The 13,329-nt window shown below is 42.1% G+C and overlaps 1 protein-coding gene and 1 pseudogene across 1 annotated transcript; one reads left to right on the forward strand and one right to left on the reverse strand.

The window, feature by feature from the left end:
- Positions 1-524: 524 nt before the first annotated feature.
- LOC104455702 lies at positions 525-5,349 on the reverse strand (annotated as a pseudogene).
- Positions 5,350-7,675: 2,326 nt separating this feature from the next.
- LOC104427431 (BRASSINOSTEROID INSENSITIVE 1-associated receptor kinase 1) lies at positions 7,676-8,815 on the forward strand. Its single transcript, XM_010040527.3, has one exon. The coding sequence runs from the start codon at positions 7,676-7,678 to the stop codon at positions 8,813-8,815; it is 1,140 nt and encodes a 379-aa protein (XP_010038829.2).
- The last annotated feature ends 4,514 nt before the right edge of the window (positions 8,816-13,329 follow it).

Consider the following 13,329-nt stretch of genomic DNA (forward strand, 5'->3'; position numbering starts at 1 on the left):
TACATACAAGTGGTGTTCATCCAACTCTTTTCCTTTGAATTTTTGTATCTCTCTACTTGTTTCCTCTCTCCGTAAGTGTAGAAGAAGGTTCGCCTTCGGCATCTACATTTCCATCTTCTTCCTTCACAATCTTCTTGGACACAGCTCTCCTAGGTCGGTGCCTGAAAATGGGGCCAGGTGGAGCAGTCTTTGCAAAAGCAACCGCCCTTTGGTAAGCAATGTCAACATCCAATGAATTACTAATCAAGATAAGTGCACTGCCGTTCTCGACAGCCTGCCTTAACATCGTGCAGTTTCTCTGTTTCCACCATGGTCTCGGATTCTTCCGCAACAACATCGTGCATAGCAGCAGCTGCATTGATGCTCTTTGCATCTTCTGATTCTTCTGCTTCACTGCTTTTGCCGCCTACAGTGATTTTATTTCCATCAACCTCCCTCAAAATTGAATCTGCATCAGTAACTCCATATACCTCGTTTTCTTGAACAGAAGGAGGACTGGTTTTGCCAGGAACTTCCTGTTTTCATCCTGTTCTGAGATTACTGGAAGAGGAGATCCTTCACATGCACGATCAACACTAGATGGATAATCCTTGTAATAAACTTTGGGAGTTGGAAAGGAAGACTTCCACTCTCTTCCTCTCCACATAAGTATGTGCTCATCTTCAAATGAGATTAACACACATGGGACTAGGTCCTGGAAATGAGGAACAATGAACAACACATCTTAACCATCAATAAGGAAATCCTCGTCTCACCCCTACAAGACACACCCACCTTGCATTTCAATTTTCTTCTTACATGTGATTAGAAAGACTCCTCTCAGGTCAAAAATGTTTCACAACGTCCAAGAAATCTGCTTCCGACCACAAGCAGGGGTGCCTGGACAATCTGCGAGGATGATGGAATTAGAAGAAAAATAAAGAAGCTAACTCATTTGCAAACATCAATGATCACTGTAGCAAAGGCACGACTAAACCAAATACCCGCGTGAAAGCAACATATTGCCCGACTCTTGATCGATGATGCAGGAACTAGTGACTTAATGTTCCATAGCATAATGAACCTAAGTGAAGATGAGTGCATATGATATGTTGCTTGCCTAATCAAGCAAGGAAGCTATGTAAGTAAGTGAAGACGAGTGCATATAATATGTTGCTTGCCTAATCAAGCAAGGAAGCTATGTATGTGCCAAGACGAACATTCCATCAGAACCTCAGTGATGAACTGACCAACTATATTCTACAGCCAAAAGGATTAAAAAAAGGTGACCAAATATGTTTGAGACATATTTCTGATTCAATAATATGCTCAACTTCTTCTGAGCTAGTCTTCCTCAGACAATTTGCAAAGAGGGGAAGGTATAACTAGCAGTAAAATTACCAATTTTTTTTTTTGGAACAAGCTTCTTAATTCCTTCAAGTGTCCTCCACACCACTGTCATAAACTTTAAGATATGCCTCCTCTCCTTCATCCTGATTTCGAATTATAGAAAAGGTATCAATCATACGAAGGTTATGCTAGAAATTACTAAGGATTGCTGCGACAGAAAGATCTTGCAAACTTCCACCAAATGTCATCCAGATAGAAGTAAAGCCAAACAACTGAACCATGCATTAGGACATCACCTTTAGAGAGTATTGCTACCAAAGAAAAGAAAACTGAATCTAAGTTCAGATAGCAACATTCTACAAGTTAATACAAAAGTAAGCCTTTTAAGGTTAATTGCCTCGAGATACATGCTGATTCTACACGTAGAGGAGCAAATGTACTCCAAAGGATGAGAGACAGATACCTCAGATGTGTCATCTATTGTCGCTCCAGCATTAAATGATCTAGAAAGTTTGGTTGTTTACTCTCATATCTTCCTGTGAAGGAGGAAGAGAATGCATTACTGAAATAAATGCTAGTTTTTTGTCTCATCAAATTTCTAAAAGGCAAGAGCTCGTACAAGTTCGTAATTTAGTAGCTCAATCCGCTCCAGCAAGTCTGAAATATGATGCTTAAGTGCCTGCAGTAAAAGAAAATTTAATAACATAGAATAGGATAAGCATTGTGACAAGCTTAAGGATAAGGGATTAAGAATAGTTTTTCAATCAGTTTCACCTCACGTCTCTGAAGTTCAATAGAGCGAGCCAATGCCTGCCTTCTAGTCAGCAAATTTCTGGGTCTCACTGCATGAGGCCTTTGATAATTCTTCCCACGATAAACGATGATAGCATAGCTTTTCATAGTCTTATCTAAGGATACCAGCACTCCACCACTTTCAGCCTCTAAAGAAACTACAAGACGCTTCACTTGTGCAAAACTTTTTCCCCTCACTATTAGTTTCACCAACTCGCGATACTTCCAATGCAAGTGCATGTTCTCTACGGTACCATAAAAATGCCACGCCTTCCTGGATTAAACCAAACAGAAGATGAAAAGCTAGTCATGAAAGCTGACTTTTTACATTGTTCAATCAAGAGGCAAACCAGCTATTCTTACTGATAAGCAGGAAGGGCTTCATACTCAGACCAATCTTACGTAGTAAAGATCTCTCCTCATCACTTATGGTTTCCAGATCAACTGGAAGGTCTGCTGGTCTAAGATTCTCCTGCACTTTTGCTAGAGCTTTCTCAGCCCTTTCGACCTTCCCTTTAGCCTGAAAGAAGAGGAAAAATAAATGGAAAATGTGGTAAATAATTAAGGAAATGGAGCAGAATTTTATAGCATAAGTTTGTTCAATCTCGTAACTTACAAGAGCAAGTTTCTTCTTAAGATATTTCAAGAGTGCAGCGTGCTTATTGAGTGATTCATCTCTACGCATATGCTCAACATCTTTGCTACTTATTTCATTCCCCCACTGAGAGGTGGCAGCCAGAGTTTCAGTAAGAGTGCCAGCAACAAGTGGGCTTTTTAGAAGCTTTAATTTTGATTCAATTGCAGCTGAGGCCCTCTGACATGCTTGATCTTCCTCATTTGCCTGCACATCTGTTAGTTTTTCTCTCTCTTTCAATGCTTCTACCACCACAGGAGGCAAGAAGTCATTGCCCCTGTAAAACACAATATAATCTTTGTTCCTAGAAAGTAGTGTTCCCCCAGTTAAATTCTGCATTCAAAATGACACAAATCAATAACAAGAGCACCAAATTTTCCTTACCTAAAGAAAAAGGACGGAATATGCAACACTAAACAGAAGTTGATATTATCATAATGCCAGAACATTAAGATTGGAACAAAATGCTCGGAGAGATAAGAACTTGCATAACCAATCCTTCACAACACTACACAAGTATGTCCCAGAATGGTGACACACTAACCTTGGCTGATTTTTACCATTATGACAACAATTATAAATTCCATGGTCAGAGATGAAATAGAAAATTCAGCATTGTACTGTGGGCTTGAAGGATAATGATTTAGTCAAACTACCACTCTATGGCAAATAGTAGGTAATTCTTTCTGTCAGGCAAATCAAATAAAGTACAGACTCTGAAAGGTTCTGTGCTCGATGAAAGCAACAGAACACCCATTTTCAACAATAATTAGCTCATACATATATGCTAAAAGTCAACATATGTAGATTGTCCAACCTTCAGTTCCTCAGCCATTCTATCATTGCAAGTATTTAGCACGCCGCGTTTAATTGCTATTTTTGCAATAGCACTGCTCTCCCACAACTTTACCATGGCCTCAGCAAGACCTTGCAGCTTTCTGTTTCTTCCTACAAAAAAGTAGGATTAGTTTAGAACAATTTTGAGACATAGTATAATCAAACCAGTTTGTCAGCCATTAACCAGCAATGACAGAAAAGCACAAACTTTATTGCCATTGATGCACACATACCCAGGGCAAAATGTGAAGGCATCGTTCTTGCAAGTCTACGAAACCTGGTCATCTCTTTGTTTCTCAGACAATGTCTAACCCCATAAGGAAGAAGCTTAACTGGAGGTTTATATCCTGGAACCTCTGAAGGGAGCAAGTCAGCATCAACTGAAACTGGCTCACAGCCTGACCAATCCTTGAACCGTGGACCCAACTCATCTAATAAACTGTTAGGATCATTCATATCCATGCGTTTTTCCTTAGACAGATCCTTCATATATTCTGCAGAACCACATAAAATCCGGCCTCCTTTGCTATGAAAAACATTACTGGCTGTGTCCTCATTTTTCAGAGAATTCACACTGGTCTGTATTTTTTCATTGTATGATTGGACACAAGAAAGCGTATACGCCATCCCTCGGTACAACACCACTGAACTTCCAGATCTCCATATAACAAAGCCTCCAGTCCTACTCTGACAAGGCAAGTGTATTAGAGGCTCATTATCTCAGTGCATCAATGATTCATGATTAAAATAAAGACTCTCAAGTCTCCAACGCCAACAGAGATTTATTCAAGTGATTACATCTTTTGAAGTCATGATTTTATATCCATTCCAGATGTCAAATACGGCACTTAAATGCACGCAAGCAATCAGCAAACTCATGAAAGTTCCAGGCTTATCAAGATTCAACCTTCATTTACTTACTTATCCATAAGCAAAGAAGAGACCAGCACTAACCTCCAAAGTTTCATGGGTTCTTTTCATGTTAAGTGACTGGGGACCTTCAAATTTCAACTTCACCACTTCATCCCTCTCCACTTCTCATGTATAGAATCCACCAAAGCCTGGGTAATTCCTGCATCCCCAACTTCCATCCTCTCCACCATCCTGAGAGCAATTTTCCTAAGCCTCCTGAGCTCATGTTGCGGAATTACTCTCTCCGCCAAGTCCACATGCTTCCTCAACTTGGAAACAGCTGCAGAAACCGCTTCCATAAGGAAGCCGGAGCTTGAACCCAAATGGGAGAGAGGACAGAAGAGCCAGACCACTGCCCCCGGAATGCTGGAGATAGAGAACTCCGCAACGCTCCATGGCTACAAGCCTACAATGCTTGCAAAATCGTGCGGTCCGTAATTTCTCACGCAGATGGCACGCGAAAGAAGAGATAAAGTGAGACTGCCCGTGAATTTTCTGAATCACCGACGGATGCTGCAATCCATCGGCCATGTTTGCAACAGAGGATGGGGACATGCAATTGGAGCTCCTGAGTATGCAATATTCAAACAGGACCACAAAACAAGCAGAACATCTTGCGATTGATCAAGGCAAGAAGCTCCTTCAGTGCACAGAAGCATTCCCATCATCCATTACTTTTGCGTTCTCATGTTGATCATGGCGTATATTCATCTAACTGTCATAGGTAGGGAAACATACAGGAGAACATCACGGCGAACATGAGTAACCACAGATATACGGCTTTAGCATGAAGATCTTAGAGTCTGGGATAATTGGAACGAGCATATCATCTTGAAGATCCTAGAGTCTGAGGGCGTCGACGCTGCTCTGCAGGTGGTTGCAGAAATGGGATCCCCAAATCTCGGCCGCCCAAGCAGATTAATGCGCGAAGGAAAGCGGCGCCGGAGCAGAGATGGAGCGAGCAACGGAGCAAAGAGCGAGCGCCGAAACAGAGACGGAGGAAGCGACAGGACCAGCGAGCGAGCACCGAAGCAGAGACGGAGGAAGCGACAGGACCAGCGAGCGAGCGAGCGCCGGGCGACGGCGGGGAACGGCGGCTTGACAAACGCAATGCACGGAGTCGAAGCTGATGACGATTTCGTCAGAGGGACGCAATCGGACGGAGGTCCAGAAGTTGCCGAGAGACCAACGCGAGCACAAAACTTGTGCTCGATCTCCGCGTTGGAAACGATCGGAGGTGGAGGGGTTGGGACCAGCTGCGACTGGCGGCGCTCTTGGACGAGGCGACGTGCCAGAGGCAGATGGCGGCGAGGCTTTTGGGGGAGGCGGAGCCGGAGCCGGAGCCGGAGACGGAGGCGGAAGTGGAAGGAGTGGGATGCGCGGAGAAGAAACAGAGGAGGTGTCGATTGTTATCTGTTTGCGAGGGGAGAGGAGAGAGAGAGCGAGAAAAAACCCAGCAAATTCAAGTGAGGAGAGAGATTATTTGAGCGGGAGTGTTACGCATTTATTGACCCACTGAGTTGTCTGTCCTTTCTTCTGCCAGCGAGCCGAGCCAAGCCAGCCGAGAGAACCAGCCTCTCCATTTTCCGGCGGGTCCTCACAGGACGCGTGTCGATATCTGGGTGGTACGCGCGCGCCACGTCAGCAGATGACGTGGAGCTCACGAACCACTGAATATTTTCTCGCCGACTTTGTCCCCTATAAATAGGGCTCAACAAGCATCCACTGGTAATATCATAAAGAGAAGGTGATTTTCAAGAAGCTGGATATTTTTGGACCATCCGAACCCGAGTCGCTCGAAGTGCACAACACGCTGCTTGACTTCGGGGAACGTTCGTTCGTCCTTTTTGTGGAAAGAAAGATCCTCGCGAGCGTCTCCACTGTGGGGTGACATCGAGGGTCCATTTCCGATATTGAGCAGGAACCGAACGAAGACAAGAACATCGGACATACGATTGGCCTTGAGCGAGACGGCCGCATGCCTCAAAATCAGCCTTCGATCCAACGACTTTTCCTTACCATTTCATTCATTCGCACCGCCCAAAAGCAGTGTCCAAGCGGACGGTGTTGAAGATCAGCGCCTCTCTCTCTCCTAGAGTTCTCAAGATCTCTCTCTTTACTCCTCTAGATTTATCTTTTCTCTCTAGACAATTCTCAGCCGCAATTATTGACAAATGGGTCAACAACTTGCAATAAAATAATAGAAAAAGATGGTGCGGGAAGTCGGTGGATGTGCCGACTTTGTCCCCTATAAATAGGGCTCAACAAGCATCCACTGGTAATATCATAAAGAGAAGGTGATTTTCAAGAAGCTGGATATTTTTGGACCATTCGAACCCGAGTCGCTCCGAAGTGCACAACACGCTGCTTGGACTTCGGGGAACGTTCGTTCGTCCTTTTGTGGAAAGAAAGATCCTCGCGAGCGTCTCCACTGTGGGGTGACATCGAGGGTCCATTTCCGATATTGAGCAGGAACCGAACGAAGACAAGAACATCGGACATACGATTGGCCTTGGAGCGAGACGGCCCCATGCCTCAAAATCAGCCTTCGATCCAACGACTTTTCCTTACCATTTCATTCATTCGCACCGCCCAAAGCAGTGTCCAAGCGGACGGTGTTGAAGATCAGCGCCTCTCTCTCCTAGAGTTCTCAAGATCTCTTCTTTACTCCTCCAGATTTATCTTTCTCTCTCTAGACAATTCCTCAGCCGCAATTATTGACAAATGGGTCAACAACTTGCAATAAAATAATAAGAAAAAGATGGTGCGGGAAGTCGGTGGATGTGCCGACTTAAAGGGTGCGTTTGGTTCAACTTTTGGGAAAAGCCTTGCCCCTTGAGTGTGGGGTGTGTACGTAAGTGTGTGGGGGTGAGTGTAGGGGTCTTGTGAAGTGTATGTGTAAAGTGATAGAGAGTGAGTGGGTGTGTGCGAGAGTTGTGTTCGTGAGGTTTGTGAGTGAGTGGGTAAGCAAGTACAATGAGTGGTTATGAGAATGTGATAGAATAGAGAGTTGTAATATTATTTTATAATAAAAATAATTATTTTACTTGTACATCCACTTGCTTTTGAACAGATGACAGTCCCAAACCATTCAACATAGATCAAGAAAAACCATCAAGCTCATACGATCCATTTGCGCTTGAGAAGAATCTACTTTTTCCCCGCTTAAAGATGGTGTTCAATCTCCGAACTTTCAGTTCTCCCGAGTCCGTTGAAAATGATCCAACACCTCCTAAAAGCTTCTCCCTAAAGGAGCTCCAACGCGTGACGGACAACTTTAGCGGCAACAACTACGTGGGGTTCTTTCCGTGTGGCAAGGTTTACAAGGGGCGCTTGGCCGATGGTTCGCTAGTGGCAGTGTTCAGAGCAAGCTATGTCGAACTGGGGAACAAGAAGAGCTTCGAAACAGAAGTGCAAGTGGGAAGCACGGTTTCGACACACCCAAATGTGCTTCGCCTGAGGGGCTTTTGCAGGATCAAGAACGAGCTCTTAGGGGTGTATCCATTGATGATCAACAAGACCCTATATTATCATCTTGTAGTGAGACCAGATCGTTCCACACGACCTCTAGATTGGCCGACTCGCAAGCGTATAGCCTTGGGAGCAGCAAGAGGTCTCGCACACCTACATAATCAAGGCAATGTCAAGATCATGCACCGCGACATTTGCTCGTCAAGTATATTCCTAAATGAACAATTTGAGGCCGTGATAGGAAATTTTTGGCGTGCCCTTATCATGCACGACGGAAATGCAAAGGAAGGGACTATTCAATGGCCCAGACTAAAGCACCCCGTGAGAGTCTCATCCTCATCCCAGGAAGAAGAATCGGCTGATTCTGATTCCTATTCTCTGACCTATCATCTCTACGAAGACGTGTATGTTGACACCACCTATGCCGACGGCAGAGACGATTTTATTGCCCCGGAGTACCTGCACACAGGAAAGTGCACACTCAGGAATGATGTTCACGCCTTTGGGAAACTGCTTCTCGAGCTCATCTCTGGAAAGCCACCTGCAAAACTCGATGCGTTGGCGTATGATGAAAATCTCAGTTTGGAGGAATGGATTGGTGAATTTATGAACAAGAACGAGTTGGGAAGATTGTTCGATCCCAATTTGCAAGGGAACTATGTGGAAGAAGAAGAAGCAGAGAAGGTTGTCCGACTGGCATTGTTGTGTGCACACAAGGATCCATCTGTTCGACCAGAGATGTCTGAAGTGGTTGAAATACTCGAAAGCCAGTTTCTTCAGCGGGATTCTAGTACAAGGAGTAGTTTGAGTTTGAGTGAGTGTGAATCGACTACTCCATAATACTCTTTCCCCACTTATTCTCCTCATTTGGTGATCGGTCCATGACGGGCATTTCAATGCTACAACATCACCATTGCCTTTTTTTACATTAAATAACATGTTCAACTTCTATGTTTACCGCTTTCTGAACTCTGCATGTTCCACCAGTTTCATTCGCAAGATCTTTCTGTAGTACTGCTCTCCGATATTTGGAGACATATAGCACGTCCTTCATGCGATGGCTGCCATCTTCTACATTTGTCATTGTACTAAAAAATAGAAACTGAGATACAAATTCACGGTGTCATCTTTTGATATACCGAATTATTGTGAATAAATGTTTTGTTAAGAAAGTTCTGTTGTTCTCGCAAAAAATTGAATGCCACGATGAAAGCAGTCCTTCAAAGACATTTTGATACATCCGGTGGCGCGTGCAACTTCGTGCGAATTAATCCTTGGATATTAAAGAATAGCCGAGTTGTTGGAACTTCCATACTCGCCCTGCATCTTTCAAACTTGTTTCTCTGGTTTCAGAGGAAGATACGGTTGTAGTAGGCTTTGACTTTCTTCTCCACGAGATAAACTCATATGAAGCTTGCAAGAAGATTCTCAGCGATGGGAGTCATCATTACGAAACAGCATTGCACGTCAACTTCTAGTAGGCTCCAGTCGGGACTTGTAAAATCCGTGTATACACTTTCCACAATTCACACCTACCTGAGCCATTTCAGCTGCTTTTGGGCAATTTTTCAACCCAAGCAATCTCCTTATAGTCTTAGGCTTAGTTTATTTCGTGGGAAACATATCGGGAGAAAATATTTTCCTTATTTTCCAGCATTTGATTTGCTTAGAAAAATGAGTTACTAGAAATGTTTTCCTAGTCGACAGAAAAAAACTATGCCTAAATTCAAGAAAATAATTTTCTATTTGAAAATCCAGAATATATTTTCCAAAATATGACTAGGTATTGCCCATATTTTTATAATTTTCTAGTTCATTTTTAGAAAAAGAAAAGAAAAGAAGAAAATAAAAATAATTAAAAAAATTGAAGATTTTGATGATTTTTCCTAAGAAAATCAAATCAATTTTTTCATACCAAATTACGATAAATATTTTATAGTTTATTTTCAAGTATTTTGTCGAACACTTGCAAAGATTGTCATTTTATTAAAAGAAAATGGCTTTTTGGAAATCATTTTTGAGAAATGCTATATTTTGCGTGAAATAAATTGATCCTTAATTTATTTGATTTTCTCTAAATTGCGGGAGACAATGACAAGAGCAATGACCCTGTTAATCGTGACCTCATTCGAACAATCAAGAGGTGGATTGTTCGATTCTTCCCATGTACACCTCTCTCAAGCTGTCACTGACTGTTAGTGAGTTGGGAATTGAGAGACTCATGCTAAATGTCATGTCACACAATCAGATCGTGCACCTAGGAGAGGTTTTAATAACTTGCTTAGTTTTACGATCAATTTTATTGTTCGTAGTGTACGCTGTGATATAAGTTGTGTTGTGTAAATGTTTCCAATGAGTAATGCTATCATTTGTAAGTTTTCAGTAGTTTTGATTCCAATGAAGTTTCTTTCCAGTTTTCGCATTTCAATTTTTTCTTCGGACGTACTCATCCATTAATTTCCTTAGTTTTGGCATTATTGTTTATTTTCTTTTATTTCAAGCATTGATTCTTTTATTTTCTTCTATGTTCGGGTCATCGCACTTCAATTCCAAGCACTTCACTTTCGGTTCTCACGGGCGAGCATGCTTCTCTCTCACTCAAATCCATCTCCATCCAATTTGAAAAACTTGTCTAATGGAAGCCCCAATTTGATTCGTCTGGAGAAAATCATTGGTATGTTGTCCTCAATTCCTTGGTTCATAAACGAGTAGGAGGTGTTCTTTCTAGATGGAGAAAGGTGTCGGTGGTCCTTTTGTCACTCTAGAGACACATTTGTCTTTTGTGGGTCAACAACGTCAATTACGGGATGAGTTGACTTTTTTGATTCTCTTTTGATAAGTTAGTACGCGACAGAGGCACTATTTTCTAAGGAGGTAAATTTCCAAGAAATTGTCCATCATCTGCTTCTTGAATCGCTCCCATCTGAAATTCTTCTTGGTGATGGATTCCTTCAAAACCATCATTTTCCTCGGTCTTCCCTTCTGTTATTTGTCCTTTTAATATTAGCAGAGGACCCCTGTCGCGGTCCTTTATGTATCGAAAATTTTGTGTCGGGACCCTATCAAGTCAACTATATTTGTAGGATTATTAGGTCATAAGTTTATCTAATAAGACAATTTGTTGTGAATTAACGAATAATCTAATGGATCTTACAATTCAATACGTAAAATAAGAGGCTGAAAGACGAGAAATTAAAAGTAAGAGAGCCTATTGTTATGGAGCACGCGGCTCATTTTAATAAGCTAAGCATATTTGCAAAGGACATTGTCGTGGAAGGAAAGGACAAGGTCGATCACTTTGAGCAAGAGTTCCAATCACAGATTCGCTCAAGCCTGTCTTTTGACTACCTGCTGAAATGTTCTGCAGAGAGCACTCAAAGGTGACCAGGACTTTGAGTGCAGTGCACGGAGTAGACAACAGTTGAAGAAAAGAAAGTGGATGAAATAATCTGACTCTTTCACGTACCAACCCTCTCGAAGCAATGGCCAGATCCACTTGGAAGGAAAGAGATATTTTTACTCCAAGGAATAAGACAGCGGATGATTTAAATTCATACATAATCCTTGTTATGTGACTGAAACATTAATCCGACTTCGGTTTTGTGCAACGGCACTAGAGACTGTCACTGTAATAATTGGGCCAAAGCCCATGGGCCCAAGCTCAGCCCGCCTAATGAGCTCTCAAACTCTGGAGGAGCTGTGAAGAAAGAAGAAGAAGAGAGAAAAAAAAAAAAGAGAGAGAGAGACAACCGGGAGATAAGAAGCAAAGGGAGGAGACACAAAGCTCCTTCAGGAAAAAAAAAAAAACTAAACGAAAGAAAGAAGAGAAAGGGGAATTCGCGCGTACACGCTTTGGACGTTCTGACAAATCGGATTAACTTGCGAATCGGAGTAAATCCGGCTAAGTCCTCGTGAGTCGTGGCCTGTACGCATGACTTTCCTTCGTCGGTTTTCCCTTCCTGTTCCTTCTTTCTTTCTTTTCTTTTTGCCTCTTTCCCTTTCTGTTTCTCGTACACTCGGGCCCTTTTATTGCGGAACGTCCACTTTTCTGCCCTCTTTTTTTTTTTTTTTTTCTTGACCTGGTCAAAAATCCAAATATTACAATTTTAGTACTCAAAGTGCTCATTCTTCGCACGGTACATCACCCACTGAGTCTCACTGGCCATTTATTCTTAAAAGAAAGCATTTCCTCTTTCTCATTGGCCAAATTTGAAGCTGTGTTGCCTTATTTCTCCTAAGCCAGTTCTTAGCCATGGACAACTTTCTGTTGCAATTTCCACAGCAACACAGCAACAACCAGAGATGGATTTGAGATTTCATTGTTAAATGAAGATGAGGGGACAATGCACATACCAAAAATATTGTGTACAAGGAATTTTTTGACAAATTTCCCTCAGATTAAGTTATGATAGCTTATTTCAATATTCCTTTACAAAAATATTCCCGTGGCACCTCACTTTGGTAACATTTATGGCCTTGACTTTTTATACTCAATTTAAAGAACAACGAATGGACTCCACGTGTATCCCATGCATAGCACGGGCTGCTGGGCTAGTACACTGATAAATTAGTGGCACGAATTTTCAATGTTCCTTCGCTTATAGTTTTTGAAGGACATACAAAAGCATTGTTAGTTTCTGAGTCATGAGATTTGACAATCGCAAAAGGCCAAGAGTAGTTGTGTAGGGAGTTTACAAGGAACACGAACTCATATCAAGTACGTTGGTCTCTTCCAATATTTAGTCAATACTAACTCCAGGAAGATCTAATGAAAATAAATCGCATTTTTCATTTGTTTGTAGTGTCAACTCGCTATAAGTTTTATGTTTTTAATAATTCATAGCATAGATTTTTACTCCAAATACGAGTAATTGGAAGTATGGATCTTGGAGGATTCACAAAAGTTAATAGCCTTTTTATGTAATGTCCAGCCAACGAAGTAAAAAGAAAAGACGTGTGATCCACATTTGGATTTTTCAATGCGTAGGAATCGAAAAATACGAGGAGAGTCATGCAAAATTGGCTTTATATGAGTTGCACGTTTTGACGAATTTGGAAGCTACGAGGCAGTGAAACCTCTCTCGCTCTCTCTTTCCACGAAGCTTCTTTAGGAAGGCTTAAAAGTGAGATGGCTCCACACTTTCACATCAGCCTACAATCCAACGACTTTTTCCCTGCTTAATAATGACATCGTTCATTCACACCGATCAAAAGCAGTCGTGGGTGAGACGCACAATCCCCACAGATTTATAAAAGCTGTGTGCGCAAGCAAGTCTCTTGGGGTATGCCAAAGGTATTCCCAAACCAATCACTACCAATCGAGAAAAACCATCAAGCTTACCCAATCCACATTG

Source organism: Eucalyptus grandis, chromosome 11, assembly GCF_016545825.1.
Source record: "Eucalyptus grandis isolate ANBG69807.140 chromosome 11, ASM1654582v1, whole genome shotgun sequence".
NCBI lineage: Eukaryota > Viridiplantae > Streptophyta > Magnoliopsida > Myrtales > Myrtaceae > Eucalyptus > Eucalyptus grandis.

What these genes read in the sequence shown, in the direction of transcription:
- LOC104427431 (XM_010040527.3), top strand. Translation starts at nt 7,676, where the DNA reads ATGGTGTTCAATCTCCGAACTTTCAGTTCTCCCGAGTCCGTTGAAAAT.